General features: G+C 35.3%; 1 protein-coding gene across 1 annotated transcript in view; it reads right to left on the bottom strand.

The window, feature by feature from the left end:
- Positions 1-22,130, bottom strand: part of STPG2 (sperm tail PG-rich repeat containing 2) — an 87,764-nt gene that overhangs the window by 48,170 nt on the left and 17,464 nt on the right. Inside the window, 2 exon segments of the mRNA XM_067297016.1 lie at positions 19,007-19,118; positions 21,285-21,400. Coding sequence (XP_067153117.1) covers positions 19,007-19,118; positions 21,285-21,400 — 228 coding nt within the window.

Here is a 22,130-nt window from a genome sequence, read left to right on the forward strand (position 1 = left end):
TCTACTTCCACACTCACGAGGACTTTGTGAGCCCCTGGCTCCTGACACAGCTCCTCCTTGCCTGGGAGGCTGAGGGACAATTCGAGTCCTGCTGATAGTTTGCAAGCTCCAAGCCCCCTGCTCAGTAAGCTGCTAACAGGTCAGGCAAGCAATGAGGTGACCAGCCACAGCATAGGGCCAGGAATGAGCGACAAAGCTGGGGAAAACATGGGAGCTTCTTGCTTGAACTAGCACTGCTGACAAAGTCAACATATAACACAGTTATTTCCTAAAAACAAGAATATTTGGATCATTTTTAGCTTCTCCTACCTGAAGGAGAACTGAACTTCAGTTAATTTGTCAGTAAGCAAGTACAGGGAAAATGTTAGACAAATCCTACTAAGGATCAATATGAAAAATAATAGGGCTGGAAAGAGAAAGCACAGAAATTAAATAGCACCATGCTTTCCACAACTTCAATTTTGTGGTTCAGCATTTCCTCTATAGATAAGTTTAAACTAAACTAAGAAAACAACTAGTTTGCATATGCAGAACCTTTATTTTGATTTAAATATGGAATAGATAATTAATAAGAAATAGCTGAAAGCTGAGATACCTGTTCCCTCATCAGATCTCTTCAAATATTGGAAAGCTTTGGATTTTAGAATCACTTGCTATTAACACAAAAGTATCACAAATTTGTTTACTTCTTTCACAAAGAATTTAGTCAATATTTGACGGGGGGGGCAGGGGGGAGGGAGGGAGGGGAGAGAAATGAAAAACAGGATCACTAATGCTGGGGTTTTAAAGTAACCCAAGGGAATCAGATGCTCAACTCCCATTGGCACATAGCCCTCAAACTGCTTTGAAAATTCCAGCCTGCTACTGTATCTTAGAGATTTGCTAAGTGGATTTCTTTAAGGTCTATTTAATTAAGTTTCAGGATTACAGGACAGTACTGATTTCAAATTGAAATTTATTCCCTCCAATTTAACAGGGAAGTCTTAAGGTTCTTTAAAACTTCCTTATGTAAAATATTGATGGCTCAAAAGACATCGAAGTAAAACCTATCTTTAAAACTAAAAGAAATCAGCAAGCCCAAAGGTTCTAAACACAGCAAAATACCATAGCACACAGATTGCAGATGTTATTTTAAATGCACAGTCACACGCTACTCAACCCATATTCCTGTGGGCAAAAACTAAGAATGATGAACTTCAGCCAAGCAACAAATTATTCTGACCGCTCTGAGAAACTGAAGAAAAATAAATAAATTGTATAAAACTGTAGTCTTCGTACAATTTCCAAGTTCATTTACAGTCAGAATATACTTTTCAAAGATTTTAAGCTAAAAAGGACTATGACACTCACACAAATAATTTTGTTATGTTAATAAATCACATCAGATGCATTACTGACAATTTTCAAGATTGCAATGTGCTTTATTAATAAAAACAGATTTTCATTATCAATATAAAGGTCAATCAATATAGAAGTCCAATGGAAATTTGTATAGTCAACTATATTTTATTTCTTGAAATATTTGTTACGGGCAAGATGGAACAATAATTTTGTAAATACTAGGGGAAAAAGCAAAATGCCAACAGTGAAGATGGAGTGATCAGATTCAAAGCTATAAAAGCACATTCTAAGTTTTGAAAATGTCTCACCAATCATTGAGATTTTAATACATTAGTCTTACTTTTAAGGCATGGAAGTCTTTATTGTGGCATATATTTATGGTTCCCAAAATATATTACATTAACAGAACTGGAAATTGAAATTCTGTAATTTTCTTCTTAAAAACAGGCAAATGTGAGTTTCAGTATTAAGAATTTTTAAACAAACTCTGTAAGCCTTTAATACTTTCTATACTAAAAAATGTAATTCAGCTCAAGACAATGTCAGTGCCAGGTACAGTTGAACTGTTGCTGAAAAGTATATAAATACAAATACAGACAAAAGAAAAAAACTACATTAAGCTTACTTCAGAAACTTTGTTGGAGCTTCTGCTGATGGGAGAAGTGTTTTTAAAGCTCTAAAGTACTAACAGTTTAGTTGTCCTTAAGTATTAATAAATATACTAAAACAAAATCCTGATCCCAAAACCCACTTGCACCCTGTGAACTATTCTTCTATTTATACCCTGTGTCTATTTGTAGTGGCTCAAATGAGATGCACTACACATAGGATGAAGTTAAATTGCACAGCAGTTGCGAGCATTTTTCCCCACACACAGCTCAAACATACCTTTGTAGGTTTGTACTCTGAAAGAGCTGGGGTTCAGAAAAGCTTTCAAATACATGATTATTTCTGAACTCCTTTCACTTTTTTCAGCAACCTTTCAACATATTTACACCATATTTACACAAGCATATCTCAGAACAGAGTCTGGGTTCAATATTATAGTGCTGAAAGTTTTGTTCAGTCTTCTGCCTTTTTGCAGATACCATTAACTAACTAATTAGCACTTTCACACTTCACAACAGAAACTTTATTATTTAAGCCTACAATATTATTTCTGCAGGACACCTACACAATTTAGTTTTTAAAGTAACTGACAAATGAAGCTGCACATCATCATGATCCTTCTCTCATGGCCATATAGATCCAAAAAGTCTAATTACTTCAATGGATTTTTTTCTGGACTTGAACTTGGCTAAATCTACAACTTGGCCATCAGTTACAAAGATTAACACTTCCCATATGACAGTCTACTTAGTTTTTCCATTTCCTGCCTGATACACCAAAGCCCAGAACCTGAAAACTGGTGGCATTTATAAATATAAAACAAACTCCTGATGTTTTCATGTACACAATGTGCACATACAACAGGCTTTTTGCAGGTTCCTCTCTCCTTGCATTTATTTTGTGCATTGAACAGAGCAAAGCTCACATCTGAAGCATCATCATTCATTGCATTTTCAGCGATCGTAAACAACTGAGCCTTCCATCATTCAGTCTACACTTGTCCTTGAAGGAGACAGTATTCCTAAATTTTTTTCCAAATAGTATGCTAATTTCTGTAAATCATTAGTTTACAAATGCATTGTGCAAGTCTTACGGTATTAGAATACTCAAGAGTGATTTGTTCTGTTGCTGTTTGGGGGTTTTGGGGGGAGGGGTTGGGGGCTTTATTGTTGGTTTTTTAAAGACACATTAAATAAACAGGAGGCAGCCCAACTTCCATTAAGGAATGGAACTTTTCCTACTGATTCAATAAGGATCAGATACAGTACTTAGCTCGCCTACATTAAATCCAAGTTCCAACCATTATAAAGCTGCTACATCTGAACAGTTTTTCTGGACCTTAAAAAGCCTACATTAAATGTCCACTCTCACTCTCTTGATAGTAAGCATCTTTCTCATATTTCTCCCATATTAATGTAAATCCAGCAAGTGCTACACAAAAATATTTTTTGACTCCTAGGGCAACAAGTAGGGAACACCTCACTTATGTCCAGCTAGGTGTACCCTCCGATCACAAGACAGTACAGTTTAGCTAGCTCTGTTTAGATGGGGAGCAACTGAGCTGCACTTAGTGTGAGATAAAAGTGGCAAAAATAGATTAATACCACTTTCCTATCTCCACTTTCCTGAAACAAAAGGTTTAAAGATAAATTGATCAAAACCTCCCCTCCTCCCAAATCGGACTGAAGGTTTAGAAGTGACACAGATTTGGTAAATTAGTCTCACATCTCTCAGATGTTTCTTGGCCTTCTGTCTTCCAGTTTCTGAGAAGCCTTAGCACAATGTAGTTACAGATATCAGATATCTTACTTTTAGTAAGATTTCTTTATATGATAAACTTAACCTCCTCTTGACAAATAATATAAAGGAGTACTACATCAATATTACCTCATATCAACATTGCTTTAGTCAAATGAATTTCATTTCATGCAGCTAGCTTGCATATTCTAATTACTATCATGCTGAAAACAGTTAATGATACTAAATTATAGCAATCTTTTTAAAAGAGTCAAATTTGCTGATCTGTATTTAAGGTATATAAACATCAGGCATGAAAATGCATAAGTTTTGAAGTAACATTAATTCTGAAAGATCCTACTAAAGGAAATTATTTCCTTGCATACTTTTTATGTTTAATCAAGCCACCCAATAAAGGCTTATAACTGATATCAAATCTGCAGTGATGTGTCTTTCTTCCTATCACACTGAGCCCATAACAAAACCTCAGGAACTCTCCCCGCAACATTCTTCTTCCCTGATGATTTTTCACAGAGAAACCCTTTCATCAGGCATAGTCTCCGTTAGAATCTATATAGGTACACGATAGAGTATGGCTTTAAAACTACATTAATAGCAAGATTAATAAAAATACCTTTTAAAAGTGAGGAAATAATCTGTAATTTTGTGCTATTACAGATGTTACATTAGACAGTACTTCACACTGTACTGACCCCACTTTGGTACCAGCGATTGCCAAGTACAAATTCTCATAAATTCTTTTCATTAAAGGGAATAATATGCCTCCACTTCCAATGAATAAATAGCTGTCTTAAAAGGTCACCCCACTATCTGTTGAAAGAAAGCTGAAAAGATAATCCAAAGAAAAGAAGCCCAAGCAGCCACACTGAATGATCTACAAAGCAGCATTAATTTATCAGCAAAATTATACTTTTACTGATGCTGTTCAGTTAATATTTCTAATGCCATATTGTAAATGGAATAAAAAGTGTGTAGATACACTATTACTAGCATTTGTATTCCTGTGAAGAAAACATACTTAATTATTGGTGCTTGAATAAAATTTCATCATGAACCTGATGGATAGACCACTGTACTTGCTGTCACACTTAACACTGCAGAGAAGAACAAAGTCATAGGTTTCTCCACAAAAAATGCTAAAGCCTTTTATTTTGCATGGTGGTTTATTTAAGATCCAAGAGTAAAAATGTTGCACTTTAAAAAAATGGAGTTGATTGAGAGGTGCAAAAAGAATTAATAAACTTCCAGGCCAATAATTCTGTGCTTGGGAAGATTTAAAAAGGATATATTCATGTGAAGTTCATTTTGCTTGACAGTATCTTTCAGCACATGGACTTCTCAACTTGAAAGGTTAGCTGTGAAAATTCAGGTCACAGAAAATCAATTAGAAGCTTGCTTGAGAATAATTTGATTTTCCAAGTCCAACACATTAAAAAAAAAGGGGGGGGGGCAGTTCAAACCTGGACAAGGTTAAAAACAGAACATGATTCCCACATGATGGTCTCAATAGGACAGTACAAACAATAGCTATCTTCAAGGATAAGGGATGGGACAGTGGGAGGAGGTGACCAAACAAGACTAGTCAATACCATCACTGGCAGGAGATGTGATCTAGTCTACCAGACATCTTGAGAATACTATACCATAAGTCCAATATATAAGAAACCTGAACTGAAATAGACTGTCCTTGTGCAGATTCAGGTCATTTTTGTCTGGAGAATATTTAAATACAGAACATTTTTATGCAGATCTAAGAATTTTCAGGAAGCTGATACAGCTTTTTTCCTCATTTAAGAGAAGGAAGTCTGAATCAGACCATAATGCAACACAAAATGGTAAAAATGGGCAAAGTGCCACATGTAACAATAGTATGAATACATCAAGAACACCAATATCTTGAAACACATTTCTCTACAAAAAAAAAAACAAAAAAAACCTACCACTGACTAGTGGCAGATCAGACACAAACATGACAGTGGTAGCTCTTTTGAACATGCAAGTGCCATTAGTGTCAATCAAGAAAATCCAAGAAGGAACCTGGTGAAATGATAAAAGAAATTAGGCAACAGCAAAGAGTATTCATATGACAAAAATCTTTTCCAGGAGGTCTTATGGACAGGTACTTGTATAAGCTGACAAATACCAATGTCTAAGATAACAAAAAATCATTGGACAACTTGTCTCTGAATAATCACTATCTGAAAATGACTATGGTCTACTATTTAGGAGGCAACAGAAAATTCATTAACGTATAATGTGTTAGTCTTTAGTAATTATGTTCAGCACAATTTTACTGTTAATACTGATGCTCTTCAGATTATCTCAACTGTCATTACAAAGCCTTTATTTTGCCTCTGAATCCCCACATATGTTTTTCAAGTAATCTCTTGATACAAATGAAAAATGTAGCCTTAAAAAAATAAAATAAAATAAATAGGAGAGTAAATCCTGTTGTTAATTCTAAAAACATAATGCATAAAAAATGTTTTGGTGATCTAAACACATAACTAACATAACTGTATCAAATAGCCATTTAAAATCACTGTTATCATTTGTCAGATACAGATTTCTTTACAGAATGTATGATTTTTCAATTTGTTAAACACTGAAGGATAACTCTGTTTGAACATGTGGTTATAAAGCCACTGCAAAGTGTTCATCACTCTACTGTTCCTCAGTCTGAACTACCATACTCAGTTTTCAGGTGCTAAACCCAAAATTGTTTGTATTTTCAATGAAGTAGCAAACCACTGTCCTCCTTTCTAGCGATATTAATATATCATTACACAGAGTTAGTGCTTTTAAGTAACGTTCAGAAGTTTCACAAGGGCATACCCATTTTCACATATCCATAATTTAACAGCAGAATGAAAATCACTCATGTAATTTTGGTCTATATTAGAAAAGCTGTTGTAAAAAAAAATGAAAAAAAAAATATATATATATATAAATTATAGTTTTGGAGGAGGGAGAGCGCCAAAGACTAGAGAGGCACAAAAGATGGGTGTAACAATGAAAAAGGTGTAAGGTAAGCTACCAAAAAATGAACAGAGGACAGCAGCAGCAAGACTGAATATGACTAGGAGTCAATGAAAGAAGATGCATTTTATGCTTGTAAAGAGGTTAAAAAAACTACAATGAGCAGCAGAATATGAACACTAGAAAGGAAATTAATCACCTTCATTTCAGAACACGGCAAAGAGGATGTGAAATATATAGCATGGGGTTCACACAGAATGAGAAAGAAAAAAAATAAAAAAACTATTCATTCAGTGAAAACTGCCTATTCTACATCCTAAGGTGAGAGATCCTGTGGAAAATACATCATCATGCAATTAAAAATTGTATCACAAATTATAGTTGCAACAAGACCATACTGAGGTTACCTGGGCAATCTTAAATGAATGCTTCTCAGACTATTTTAATGGCTTCGGTAAACAATGTAAATAAATGCAAATATTCTAGATAGGTGCTGAATGTGATCTTTACTGCTGGGTAAGCTAAGATTGTAAATACATAGAACATGCTAATACAGTATGCTATTTCTCAAAAACTGAGAGGATCAATAAATTTTAGTACTTTCCTTAAGTCAAAGCAACAAGCTTCTGCCACCTTTTTATCATGCACAACAGCAAAGTGTATCTCAAGCAAAAAAACTGACAAAATATAGCAACAGCAGCAAGGTATTGCACTTCCCACAAGACAAACTATTAATGCTCCCTTTCATGTGCCAAGTAGAATTAGCTGTCATAAATCATCCCTACTGCAAGTAGAAAGCATGTATTTTGTTTGCTGTCCAATTCATCTATTGTACATAAAACTTCAAAAGTTATAGTTTTATCATTCATGAGTATATTATTTCTGACAACCTCACTAATGGTATTCTTCACTAAACATATAAAATTTATTCTGGTAACAAAATGTGTTCTATTTTTTAACCAAAGATGGCTTTTTTAAATAATAGACAATTCCTCATACATGAAATGTAACCTTTCCAGGGGACAAGGTCACAAGTTCCTAGAATAATAGTTTTTGTTTTTTACTAAAACTGGCACAAGCAAGCACTAGTACTATACAATTTTAGTTCCAAAGCATGTTTGCCTTTAAATGCTACTTCAAATGTCACATCACTCACAACAGAAAAATGTATTTACACATCCACAAGGAATGAACATTCTGTTACTGGAAAAGTTTCACAGAAGTCTGGTAAAAGAAATCCAGGTCATCTAGAAACATGGAAAAAAGTTCTCTCAATCCAGTAGAAAAGGAACTGGACAAAATTATTATCTGTTCTAAATTATGAACAGAGAAACAGTAGCTTCTATGGCATTACAGCCTTACACCTTCCCCCAGGGAGGGGGAAAAAAAAAGAAAACACTATTTACAGCCAAGAACACAAAGCTACTACTTGCTCTTGTCCTTTCTACCAACCCCCATTTAACAGGAAGTTGAGAGCTAAGCTGCACTGAAAGTTTAGTCTTGCACCGCACTTAAAACACAGCAAACAGCTTCCAAGTGGATATGAGTTCAACTTATTATGAGAAGCAAAGAAACAAAAACTCTTTTATTATAAAAACTAAAGTCTAAAGTTTATTATAATTATGCTTATATCAAGGGTAAGCTTTGTCCAGTAAGGCAAATTCCATTAAAATTGATACTGCTCCTGAATTTGATATAGGCAATATTTATTTAGAAGACATCTCTAATGACCCTGTGTTTGGTTTTCTATTAACCCTTTTGAGGATGTAAAATGTGTTTCCGTATATGGAATTTTTGATGGATGAAATTTCTATTTTAAGAAATTCTCTCTTTCAATGTAAAGAGAGTGCTACGCAGCAAGTCCCAAACGGACCGCAGCCAATCAGAAAATTATCACTTGCACTGACTGACTCAAGTCTGTAAAAGAGGATATGACACCAACCACCTCTAATGTTTCTCCTACCCATCTACAAAGATGACTGAAGTGGAAAAAAGCTGTCTTCATCTCAAGCTGCACAGCATCCAATCATATTGAAGGGGGCAGACAGTCAGGATGCACTTTTTTTTTTCTTTTTAAATAAAGGGATACCTAAATTAAACAGCTAATAAAAAAATATGTAATGATTCCCTAAAAATTAGGCTACTGCAGACATTACACTCTTGGAGGAAAGCGAGCTGAGCACTTGCTGCAGCTCAAATGAGACCACAGATTAACAATATGCTTGCTTTGCCCTTCCACTGCTTTTTCCCACTCCTAAACTACAATTTTGATTTTGCATCCCATCAGTTCCATAGCACAATAACATACTGAGAATGAGGGAGGGTAATGGGGAAGAGAGGCAGGAATTCCTTAAGCCAGCTCCAAATAAGAGAAGATTGAAAAGGGTTGTATTACATCACAAATACACATTAAAAAAAAAAAATATGACAGGACACATGTATAGGCCTTATATCCTTTTTTCTTTTTTAAAGCCATGAACTATTCATATATGCTTAGCTATGGTAGGGTTGACAGTGATAACATATTCAAAAAAAAAATTTTAACTTAAGAATCGAAATGAAGGTTTAACTCCAAGAAGTTCATCTCTCAAGGAGCTTACAAACAATGCAAGATCAACAAAGATGGAGAGAATCTGTTAAAGCCACTGCTATCTTGCCAGCATCACATAAAATATGCACACATGACAAAAAAGTCCCAGAAGAACAGGAAGTTCAAGTTTGTAGACAGGATTGTTCTAATTTCCTATGATACTCATATTACTTTGCCTTGCAAGTGAAATTCCATTCAGATTATTTTCAAGCTATTGCCTTGATACTAAATTTCTGCAACTGAAGTTTCAAGCACCACTGAAAAAAATTTGTAAAATTATTTTAAATATAATTTTTAAAATAAAGGATATGCTTAGAATTCATCTAATCAAGGCATAAAAAGCCACTGAGATAAATCCGGGTTAGCATTGCTATACCAAACTATTCAACCCCCATATTCTCAAATGGCATAACAGAACTAGGTGGCATTTGTTATAAAAATTTTGTATTTCTTTTTTAATTCAATAATCTGACATATATTAAACTCAAAAAATATATTCTAAGTACCTTTTTAAGGAAGTGAATTACAGCCTCTCACACAACAAGAAAATCCATAAGAAATAACACTCACAGAGTAGCAGATATTGGTCTCCTATTTTTACTTTATACAATAAAAGCTGATATTGATGTAAGCATCACTGTCTCCAAAAAGAGCAGGATAGTAGGAGGGAGGCTAGGTTTGGCATTCACCAACGCCTTCTCAAAGTGGTGAGGGGAAGGGGAGCCCTGCTCCACCGGTACAATGTAGCCCTTGTTCCGTTCTGGAGAACAAGGTGGGGGAAAAGTTAGTTCCATAACCAGGCTTTCTAGCCGAAATCAGTTTGCTCCACATTTAACAATGCTTTACATTAAACTCAGACTAAAAAAAAAATCTTTCCAGAAAACATTGAAGTGGAAGACCAATTATAATGCTGCTACCATCCAAATACATGCTCAACTATTCCAAAATTTTGAAAGAAGGTTTTGGAAGAAGGCAATCTGTACTGAATAATTAATATGTAGCATTTTCCAAAATATGTTCAACCATGGTGGTAAAGAGGATTTAAACTCATGCAGTGTTAACAGCAATGCTGATTCAATAAGGAAAAATGCTTTTACTTTCTTCTCCTGGCAAAAAGGATTATGAATGATGCATAGAAAATATTCTGCTTGTAAAGAAGAAATGAGATGGTGAAATCAACATGTAGAGTTTGAATGAAAATATTAATAGTTCAGCATTGCTACGTTATACATTAATATTTTTATGAAGTGTTCGTAAATAATTCAAAGTCTCTGTTTTAGCCATACTCTCATGTTCTTAATGGCATGAGACAGAATAAATAAAAATAAAACCAACAAAAATAAACAGGCTAGTCTGAGGATAACGCCTAATGTTATTAGTGTTATTGTAAATATTTTGTTCCATTTCTGTGAAGTAACTACGCATCTGTGTCCTGTAGAGGATGACTTTGCCTGTCCTCCAGGTATGCCCAGAGGGCAATGTAGACAGTAATGACCCATCTGTTCACTACTGGCAACTAGCAAACTTCTAATGAAGACAGATGTGGGTCACCCTGTACAAGAAGGCTGCAGGGTGTTAATGAATCCACCTAATGGTCACTACCTGCCACTGTTGACTGATTGATGACCAAAAGGGTTAAGCTTCAAAAGCAAAAGACAACTATTTCAGGTGATCATTAGTCTTACTAGGCTATCTCTATCACACTCTAATACACACACACACTTTAATGTGGTCTTTTCATATTTCTTAACAAAAAAACCCTATTATTTTTCTTTGGACAATCTGAAATAACCTGAAAACCTGAAATAAAGACATGAGAAATTCATTCTGCTTTACCTCAATTGCCCAGTGACATAAAAGCTCCAAATGCCTATAGTAATTAATACATACACAGCCACTGACACTAACAGTAAAAATCAGAAAGTTTAAAGGAAATATTTAACAGTTGCAAAAGTCCTAAAGTATTCATAGCTTTTAAAAAGGATATTCTGATATCAGTGCAGGAAAGAGCTTTTACAGTGAACTCCATTCACACAGACCACAAGCTAATGGATTTTGTATAATGATCACCATGGGAGTTAGAGATTGAACTCATTCTGCCAATTCCATGGGAAAGTGATGGCACCACAGAAGCCAGCTACTTATGAACAAAGTATTGATGCAAATCCAACCATTCATCAGTTCAGGTGGAGAGCAAAAGGTCAAGAAATGTTGCAATGCAGAAACCCTGGAGAGGAACTCTCTCTAGAGAGAAAAAAAAAAATACATGCTATAGTTAAAAAAAAAAAAAAAAGTTATGACTTACTGAGTTGCTGTGGGGTGAAACCTGCAGAGAATGTTACCATCTCCCTGGATTCACCAGGATTTCATTAATAAACAGCTATAACAAAGCAAAGTCACAATTTATCCAAAAGTATTGAGAAGTAATAAAATGATATGTAAAGTTTTCAAAACACTACACAAGAATCCACCAATTTCATTTTTGATGCATCTTTACTAGCTGGAGATAGGAAATCCAAACACACTAAATGCTGCAATTGACCCAACGAGAAAAACTCTTTACTAGTTATACCAGGTAATGGTATATTGAAAAAACAGTTCCGTAGTGATATTAAACTGATAATATGTTGCCTCAGTAGCTGGTTTCATAAAATAAGGAAGAAGTCACTATTAGAAGACAAGATTTTAGTCCTTCCTAGGCTCATCTGCTGGACAACCCTTAATAAGTGAAATGATCTCCAGTTCATAGTAAAGAATATAGAGGTGTAATGAGGTTATGATTCCTGCACATTTGTTTTGTAAGGCTCAATACATTCATATTTGTAGGGGGGTTTGGTATTTTAGAATAAAATATATCTGAGAAGTAAAGAGTATTGTTACATGATTTTTCTAGGCTAAAAATACAAGTGGATTTTGGGCTTGATAGAAATCAAGCAATTTTTTATCCAAATCGTAACATAGTCAAAAACTCTCAAAGTCCCAATAACCAAAAAGTAACACTGAATAACTTTTGATTCTCAGTATTATCAGACAAATGACAGCCTTACACAACTTCAAGTTTCAATACTATTTTACAACACAATTGGAAATAGCTGTTGTTCATCTTGTGTATGTATTTCACCTGCTTTTTCATTCATATTTTAAAAATCCGTATAAAACTAATGAGTCAATAACACACCAAGACTTACCTTGCATATAAGCAATAGATTCCTGGTAAATATAGGAAAATTTATGCCTGCTCTGTGAGGGTATAAATTGCAGTTTTGCCCACAATATACTCAAAAACTGCAGTGTAAGTTACCTTTACAAACAGATTCAAATTCACAGACGATTAACTGTTGTTTTCAGAACTGAAATTATTAAGAAGTCTGTCTTTTGCCTGAGGCAACAGAAGATTCAGTAATCTGCAAATTCTCTTTTGCAAGAAGCTACTAACATTATACACAAGATGAAACTTACTACATACAGTTGATAGATCTATGACAGAGGGTTTCTCTGATTTATTCTACATGGACAAGTTAACAATAGTGAGGTTTAAAAAAAAAAAGGGGGGGGGGAGTGGTGGGTGCAAAACATAGGGGAAGCATAGAAAAAAATTAATTCTGTACTCACGGGATTATTCACAATGTGAATCCTAGCCTTCACAGGTTAGGAATACACCCTTTGCACTAAAAAAAAAAAAAAAAAAAAAAAAAAAAAAAAAAAAAAAAAAGGCACACACACACCCCACACACACACTCCAGTAAGTGTTATCATCATTGTAATAGCATATGCACAGAACATTCTGAACGGTACTAGATTGTTCTTCAGTTAATTCACTTGCCATTGAGGGCCTGTAATTTATTAATAAGAAATGTTTATGATTTCAATAAAATCTGTTTGTTAGGCATGTGCTCTATTTTTATACAAAATAACCAGTTACCCTTAAATGTGTAATTACAATTGAGAAAGTATAGTATAGTTTTAAAATCTTATAGTCTATACAGAAATGATATCCATACTTTGTTAAAATTAAGGAAGACAGTACACAAAAATCTAATAATGCCTACCAAGTAACTCCTCCCCTCAGCACACTTGTTTTAGCCTCTTTCGGACAGAATCTAATTTCTCTGTATAAGTATGCTTCACACAAACTATTCTGTTCACAGAAAAGAAAGACTCCTGAGAAAAGAAAATGCAGTTGCATAATTAAATAAGATAGCATAAGCATTAAATATGCACTTAAGGTTGTGACTATTTTTTTTTTGCTGTTAGTATTTACATATTCAGACTAACTTGCAACCTCACTTGAATACATAGATGTGGGGTAAAAGGTGTTGACATTTTAAAAAGGAAGACTGGCAAAAACAAATTGTACCATGTACAGCTTCTGGTACACATGTTCATGCATCATCTGGAAACAAGCAATGGTTGAAAGGATGCAGCTAGTGATCAGCTTCTAACAGTATTGAAAAGTACAGTGGAGGAGGAGAAAATGCTCCTTCCAAGTCTTGCTTATTTCCTTGCACTCTATCCTCAAGTCGCATAGAAAAAAGTTATACTGCCGTTCCTACCCTCCTTTCTTAAAGACGCCCATCTTCTCAGAGCCAGAGGAAGATACAGGACCATTAACTCCTTGCGCAAGTAGTAACACAGTACATCCACAAGCTACTAAGTTTTTCAGCCATTTTCTTTTGGGGAAACAAATCTGATATTTACCAGACTGGCAAAAGGCCTATCTCCAACACAGAGACAACAGTGCTGTTTTATTTAGTATGGTACAAAAACATATTTGTAACTTCAGGATATCCTGAAATTGATAGGACTACGCATATGTTGCAAGTTTGATACACATATGCTTAAGCACAATAAAGAAATGGGAAATGAAAGAGGTTTGCTCTTTCTTCTGATTTTGATTATAGATGGATATAGAAACCAGATTATTCCTTCCCTCTCTTCAACAACCTTTTGCCTGAAGACTACTACAGTGGCTCCCTCTTTGTTCTTTAAATAAAATTCATCCTTCTTTTCCATTTATGCACATTCTCTAAATCTTTCATCAGTCCCATTATTTTTCTCTGAACTACCTCTAGTTTGTCCGTATCTTTTCGGAATTTAAGTGTTCTAAATGAGACGCCATGCTCCAGATAATACTTAGTGCTACACAGAGCAGAACTTATTTCAAATGCTTTTCAGGTTATACTTCTATGCACACATGTCAATACAGCACTTGCCTTTTTCACATCAGCGCAACATTTTTGACACATGTTCAGCTCAGATTCTTGTTCCTTGACACTCTCAGAGGTATTCATCAAAGCAAGACTACCTGGAAGCCATCGGTATTAACGAAGAAATGAGAAACTGAAAGCACTTCTCCGAGCTGTGATCATTTTTGTTAGTACTATGCTAGTAGTGCTACCAAGTGAAATCTGGTTCTACAGTTCTTTGTCTGAAATGATTCAGGAAGATTTTGTTTTGCACTTGCCCAAAGGATAAGTTTTCCACTTGTCCTTTCCTTACCCCTCCACCTATACAGGGATCTGCTTTTTCTTGACATTTCTTACGGCCCAATTCCATGACAGCCTAACTCTAGCTAACAAGCCTGGGCTTCATACATAAAAACAGCCATACTAAGGCCAAATGTTCACCTAGGCCAACACCATCTCTCTAAATGTTGTCAGGGCACATGCTCTGCAGATAAGTATAAGGACAGGGCAAGCAGATGAGACTTCTTTCTAATGCTCTCCTCGCCTTTACCCATTTGCAGCATAGGAACAACCTGAGCAGGATGTCATTCCTCTGTACTGAGGAATACCCACTGGATTTATCTTCCATAAGTCTTCAGATTCTTCTGGAACCATCATAAACTTTTAGCTTCCTTGCGAATAGGAAATGCTGTACTCTGCTGGTGCCGCAGAGGCTGCCACACTGCATCCCCTCCTCCTGGCCTGGCTCATTATTGCATGGAAAGTGGGCGGGTGGGAAGGATAACATAGGTCCTACCTGGCCAGCTGCTCACCACAAACACACAGGCTGTGGGCCATCACCCTGGCCTTGCTTGACTCCCTCTGGTCTCTATATTCATTAGCTCCCAGTGACAAAGCGTGATTACAGGAAAGGAAAGAACTTGCTGCAGGGGCAGAGTTGAAGAAATTAGGAAAGAGAAGAAAAAAAGGCAAGATGGAATTTCTCACATCCTTTCCTGCTTCCCAGTTTAAGAATAGCTTACAGATGCTTTTGGATTTATAAATTACTTAATTTAGAAATTCCAAGACCATAGTACTTTACATTGTTTTTAAGTACACATTTAACAATACAAAAATTTTGCTATAAATATATTAGGATCAGCAAAGTTTACATATCAATTTAAATGCCTGCAATAAAGTAAAGATGTACACATCCTACTCATTGTATAAAGATTATTTTCAATTACACCTCACAAAATGCCAGAATTAGTCACCTAACCAAATTTTTTCCCAAAATCTTTTTTGTATTAGTAAAAGGCTGTATTAAAGTCCAGTGTCTACTCTCTTGAAACATAGCGTGACTTTCTTTTCAGGACATTACTGTGACTACAGACAGCCAGACAAGGCAAGAAAATGAGTGGACAGAAGAAATTGTCAAGATTTCTGTAGTTTGTTTGTTTTTACTAACTTTCCACTTTAAACATAAGCAAAATGAAATTTAAAAGTCTCTCAATACTTTCAGAGATTTTTTTTTTCCCCCTGCACTTCCAGCAAGACTATTACAATTTTACCTCTTGATAACTTTTCCAGCAGTCCATTTTACTTTGCATCTGGTTTGGCTAAAAGATGCAGTTCCTTATAAAAACTCCCCTCCACACCCTCCCCCCCAAAAATCTGGGTTGGAGGGAGGGGTCATGATGGGAAGAGATTATCATACAAATTTAGCATTAGTAGTAATCATACTCTAAAAATCAGGGACCAATCCTGCAAATTTCACTCAGTTGGGAAGTCTCCTTTTATTTCTTTTCATGAAACTATTTATATGAATTTCCCCACCAAAAAGAGGTGGGAGAGGATCAGTTTTGACTGTAGAAAAATCCAAGTAAAATGCATTATATATGTATTACACCCAAATACAACATTCTAACTTATTGAAATTCAGATTAAAGTTTAACTCAGAAGAAATCTAAAAATTCTGAGACATGAAAATTCACAGTAAGTTCAGAAAGAAAACCCTTGCCTTTCCCAGGAGGGATACTGTAATAAGCATAATTATAGCTGAACATTTCAAAGTTTGTGATCCTAAAACAGAATGAATTGATGATTAAAAATATTCCAGTTTGCAGCCTGATCACCAGGACACGCTATCTCTTGTATGTAGCTATCTCTTGTATGTATGCAAGTCCAGTCATTCTTCTGTAATAATTTTGAACCTGCTCGTCAGTCTTAACCAAATTTGACACAGAGCCTACAGTTTCATTGATACAAAATTCTTACAAGTTTTGTGGAGAGAGGAGGGGAAAAAAAATACTGTAGAGAGATCAAGTTACTGCTCTGTGGCTGTTCTAATAAAAAGGCTGCATTGTAACCTCAAGTCTTAACAGAAATCTGTGGATCCACAGGACAATAAACGTCATGAATGCCTTGACAGTAGGAAAAGCACAAATCAGCATTTATTCTTTCCTGGACACCAGCAAATCCAGTCCCAAAACTCAGGGTTATGTTTACAGTTACCGCATTAAATCCCAAAGCAAAGGGCTGAGATCAGTTGATTGTTCACATGGCTATATTCCCCCCCACACACACACACACACACACACACCCTTTAACAGTAGCATCCTAGTTAAGGATGAAAGATTTTTTTTGTTTCATACCTTGAAGTACTAGTATTTCTTTAGGTTAATTACAATAGATTGTTAATCTGCATAAATTACCGGGATGTACTCTCAATTCTTATTTAACAGAGCTTTTATCTGATAATTTTATTTTTATACTAAAATTTCATGATTGACACTTATCAAACAAAGAATACTGCCACAAGGTATTTTCTGTAATCTGAAAATACAAAGCAATATTCCTTTGCCTTTTTTTTTTTTATTTACCTTAATCCAGATAGACAAAAATACATTCTCCTCCTCTACCTACATGCACAAACCTAGTCATCTTTTTCTTTTCTACCACTTCCTGCCTACAACCACCAACTCTTCCCTCCTTCCTGGATCTATCTAGTCTCCTGCATTGCATTTTCCTCAATAAAAGCACTCATCTCATCCTCTCATCTCTGCTCTTTTATACACCCTCCTGTATATTCCTTTATATGACTGTTTCTGTCTTCCTCTTATGTCAAGGGCAGCTCTACATACTTGGGAAAAACTGAACTGGTTTATTGGGTCAAAGGAATGAAATATAAAAGAGCTAAGAAGGCCTAACCCCGCATTAAGACCTCTTCACATGGCACATGTCTGATCATATGCCAAGAAAACAGCTGCCCCCCACTATTACAGTTCCACCCATTCATGTCACTGCTTGGTCCTATGCCCTTTGCATGAGATAAGGTATTAATATCCCCATTAATTATAGTCAGAGAGGATCCCAAGTAAGAAACAGTGGTTCACAATAAATCTTTGCAATAAAATCCCATTATGTCAAGAGACCTCATCAGATAGCTTTTGCAAGTTTATGCTACACTAACACAAGTAGCTGCAAGAGCTCTGCACAGTGATACAACAGTCTTAGTTATAATAGGCTTAAAGTTGAAAGGTCTTGTATTAAAAATAAATTTGTTTCCTCTCAGCTTTGTGTCTACATATAAAGATTTTCAAATTCCATTTTTCAGAAGTTCCACAGCACAGTTATACATAAGTTTATGTTCTTTGAACCTGCACAAAACTTTTCACCTGCACAAAATTATTTGCCTTTGGCTGTCAAAGCTGTAGACATTCCTGTCTTTTGTTCTGCTTAACAGCTATTCATTGTGTAATGAAAATCCAACTAGTTACCTCTACTGCTCAGAATTTTGTATAATGATGCTGCTTGTTCTTCTGTCACTGATCCCTTCAAACTGGTGGTTTCCATCTCCTTTACATTACAATTCTTTATAGTGACAGAATCAAAGTAGAACAGTTGAAAAGAACAGAAGAGGATTTTCTCATATACAGAATTTACCCCAGAAACAAATTTTGCAGGAGACATGGAAAACTCAAAGGAAAAAAAATGCAGTTGGAGTTAGTGATACAGTGCTTTTTTAAAGCAATCTCTAAAAATATAAATATATAAACAAACACAAAGCATTTTAATTAAGAGGAAAAAAATACAGAATTCATGCATCTGTACCATAACTTTCTCAGCATGCACTCTTAAAGACTCCAAAATTCTGCCACGTAATACAAAAACATCCAAAATGTTACATTTATTCAGTTTGAAACATATTTTAAAAGGAAACCAAATCAACAGCATGGGTAATTTCTTCTAAATATATTTTAATGTATATTTATTGGAACTTGATGAATCCTGAGATGAGTTATGATTATGAATCATTCAATTGATGTATCTTTCCAAGAAAAGTGTGAAAATACTCTCAGCCTCACAATTAAGAACTTATGCTCTTAAATTATTTTACCTGATTTACAGTAAAACAGAAGAGCAAATTTTTCATTCTTAACTGGTTTTGTTCATTTTCAGTATAAATCGCAGTGTTTTTTCATCCTGCATATAAGAACTTCATACCTGAAGTGCAGGTATAAATTACTTTTTAAGTAGTAGGAGAAAGCTGAAGTGGCATTACCTTCTTTTCTTCCTGTAATTCTATTACTTCATGATATCGTGGGATAAAGAGGTCACATCTTTTCTTGTCTTCTTTTTTGATGTTGACATTTTCATAACACAGTGCCGCTTCCCTTTAGAAAGTTAAAGGAAAGATTTATGAGCCTTCATCTTTAAATGCCTATCTAAATACATTTAGTGAAAACATATTCTTCTGTTACAAACAGTTGCTGTTTGCAATAACTAATAAAAGCCTAGATTACTCATTAATGGGAGAGGTCTCACCATATTCTGCAAATACTCTGTGAGCCCAAAGAAACAACACAAGTCATGTTTCAACAATGGCAAAACCATGCAGTTGTTAATAAAAAGCATGCAAAGACAAGAGAACACAGGACTTCTGAGATATGTTACTGAAACTCATGTAGAACAAAGCTTCAAGTGAGTTATGAGGTCCTTATTCTAAATCAGGCCTTAACACTGAAATTAGCCAAAACAGATTCATCTATATCAGAAACTTTTTAAAAAATTAGCAAACTCTCTTGGTAGCAGCAACTCTCTAAAGAGCCCTTTCACGATTTAGTTTTAAGGAAAAAGATTTTAAGGAAATCACTTTACGTATACAAGTATTTTTTTTATGACTACTTCAAACGACATTCCAGTAAGTCTGGGGAAGAGCCTGGAAAGGATTTAAATCATCGCAGATGCTTGGACAGCAAATTAAGACCAATCAGCTGCAGATAAGGCACACAAATTAAAGTATTTCTCTCTGCCACATCTAAAGAACTTGCTGTTTCTCAAAGCAGGAGTCTGAAAACTAAGGCCATAATCAGTAGATTAGTAAAATATATAGGCATAAGTAATGTTTATTTTTAACTTTATTCCCAAAATCCATAGACCTGGGCCTCTGAAATATGCCTAGAAGCCCATCCCTGCTCAGACACAGACATCAACACTTAAGAAACATTACATAGAATCTCTTATCTTCAGAAGTAGGCTTAAGTAGGTATTAAAGAATGAAATTGTTAAGAGTATCTCCAGGGCTTAAGAGCCTATACCAGGAATATGTGATTTAGGCATCTAAGGCAAGACAAAGATTCAAACTGGCAGGACTCTGCGTTCTACACTCACATCATTGGCTTGGAGTTCACAGACCAGAGCTACATGCTTAGGTGTCTCTGTTAATGAGCACAGGGCATTCCACACCCACAAACACAACTCACAACGGCAGCAGACTGACCACACTGCTCCTTAAACCAGCCAACGGAGTCACTGCAAGAGATTTTAAGAATTTTGTCTTTCCTAAACTTTTCACACTAACTATTTCACCGTAAAGTATGAGACTAGGATGCACAATCTGAAACCTGCAGTCATTTTTTGTTTTTAAGAGAAATAAGAGTCAGTCATTTGTACTCATAAGACAGAGAAGGAAGAAATGGTGATACTCACCTTTTTATATTATCTTAATGAGCACTTCTAGAGTAGTAGAAATATATAATCTTTAGTACCTTAATAAGCACTTCCACAGAAATTTACAGACATGAATTCCTTATAAAAATTCCTTCCTTATAACATGGCTATAAGCTCTGCTACAAAAAAGGTACTTTCCTTACATCTTCCCTATATCCCCTACACTATCACTTCAACCTTCACATTCTCCACAAATTCCTCCTTGTCCATCAGTAACAGGTCCGCAGAGCACCTCCCCTAGCTTTGACTTGCTCAGGGATCTGCTTGGCAGTATCCCACAGGACACGGCTCTGAAGGGCAAAGGAGCTCGGGAGAGCTGAGCTAGTTGATATTCAAGAACACTCTCCTCAAAGCACAGGAATGGCCCATTCCAATGTGCAAAAAGGTTATCAAGTACAGCAGAAGACCAGCCTGGATGAACAGTCAAAAGCTCAGCCAAGTTACTGAAAGTAGATTATATTTTTATAAGCCGTCAAGTATAAAGTAAATTGGCTTTCAGTCAAATAAACCTTTAAAATCGTGTTCATTGCTCTGAAACCACAGCAAAATTAATAACTGCAAGGATTAAGATTCCAGTGAAACAAGTAAAAATGTCTGCATATGTGAAAGGGAAGTCTTCATGAAGTATACGAGCTCAATAACAGCAAATGAGCCTGAATGCCCACTGCAAGCAGAAAGGTTAAAAACATTATTATAAAATATATCATTTAGTTTTATCTAAAATATGTTAATATGTTTTGGTTATATCAAACTAATTCTAAAGAACAAACAACAATTTTGGAATCACCAGCTAAAAATAAAACAAAACGTCCTGGCATATTGTTACTTACTGAGTTAAGTCATATTGCCCAGGTCCTGGCCCTTCTGGAAGTTTAAATTCACAGCGTTTTCCAGTTAAATTACCAAAATGTATTCCTTTATATTTCAAAGTAGAGTAATTAACATCCTGATGTAAGGGGAGGGGAGAAAAAAAAAAAAAAAAAAAAGTTGAGTATTTTCAATTTCTTGGCCACATTTGCCCTCTCTACAAAGTACACAGCTAAAATATATAGTATTTACTAGCCAAAAATATTTATATGCTATAAATATATATATAATAAAGCATAAGCATTTATATGCTGTAGCAAGTCTTGTATGTATATAGCTTGCTATAAACCACACAGTGGTTTAATTTTATTATATTCCAAAGCCCTCCAAGCAGGTTTTCACCTCATTTACACAATTCCCCCCAGTTTCACTGTAAATGGCGATCATGAAACTACCAGTTTCTCCACTAATATCAGTCTGTTTCACTAATGGTACTGTGATGGGTAATGCTGAAACTACAGAGAACAATAGCTTCAGTTATAAGCTAATGGAGCTTCAAGAGTATTGACTCCAGCCAATACCAATGCAGTCCAGCAGGTAGACAGCTTGTGATTCCAGAGAGCATATTTCACTGTAGAAACATAATTTTTCAGTGTTTTCACATTTATTTAAGTCAGATTTTTCATTTTAGTTCCTACTCAGAGTTGCTCTTTAAGTCATACACAACACACCAAGCAGACCATAGATATTTCTCCCAGAGACGCAGTAATAATTGACATAGAAAAGAAAGCACTGATTAACAATTTACCTCCAAACTATATGGACTAATAGTACAGAATAGAATGCATAAGAATGGCAAATATAACAAA

Source organism: Apteryx mantelli, chromosome 5 (genome assembly GCF_036417845.1).
Source record: "Apteryx mantelli isolate bAptMan1 chromosome 5, bAptMan1.hap1, whole genome shotgun sequence".
NCBI classification, from domain to species: domain Eukaryota; kingdom Metazoa; phylum Chordata; class Aves; order Apterygiformes; family Apterygidae; genus Apteryx; species Apteryx mantelli.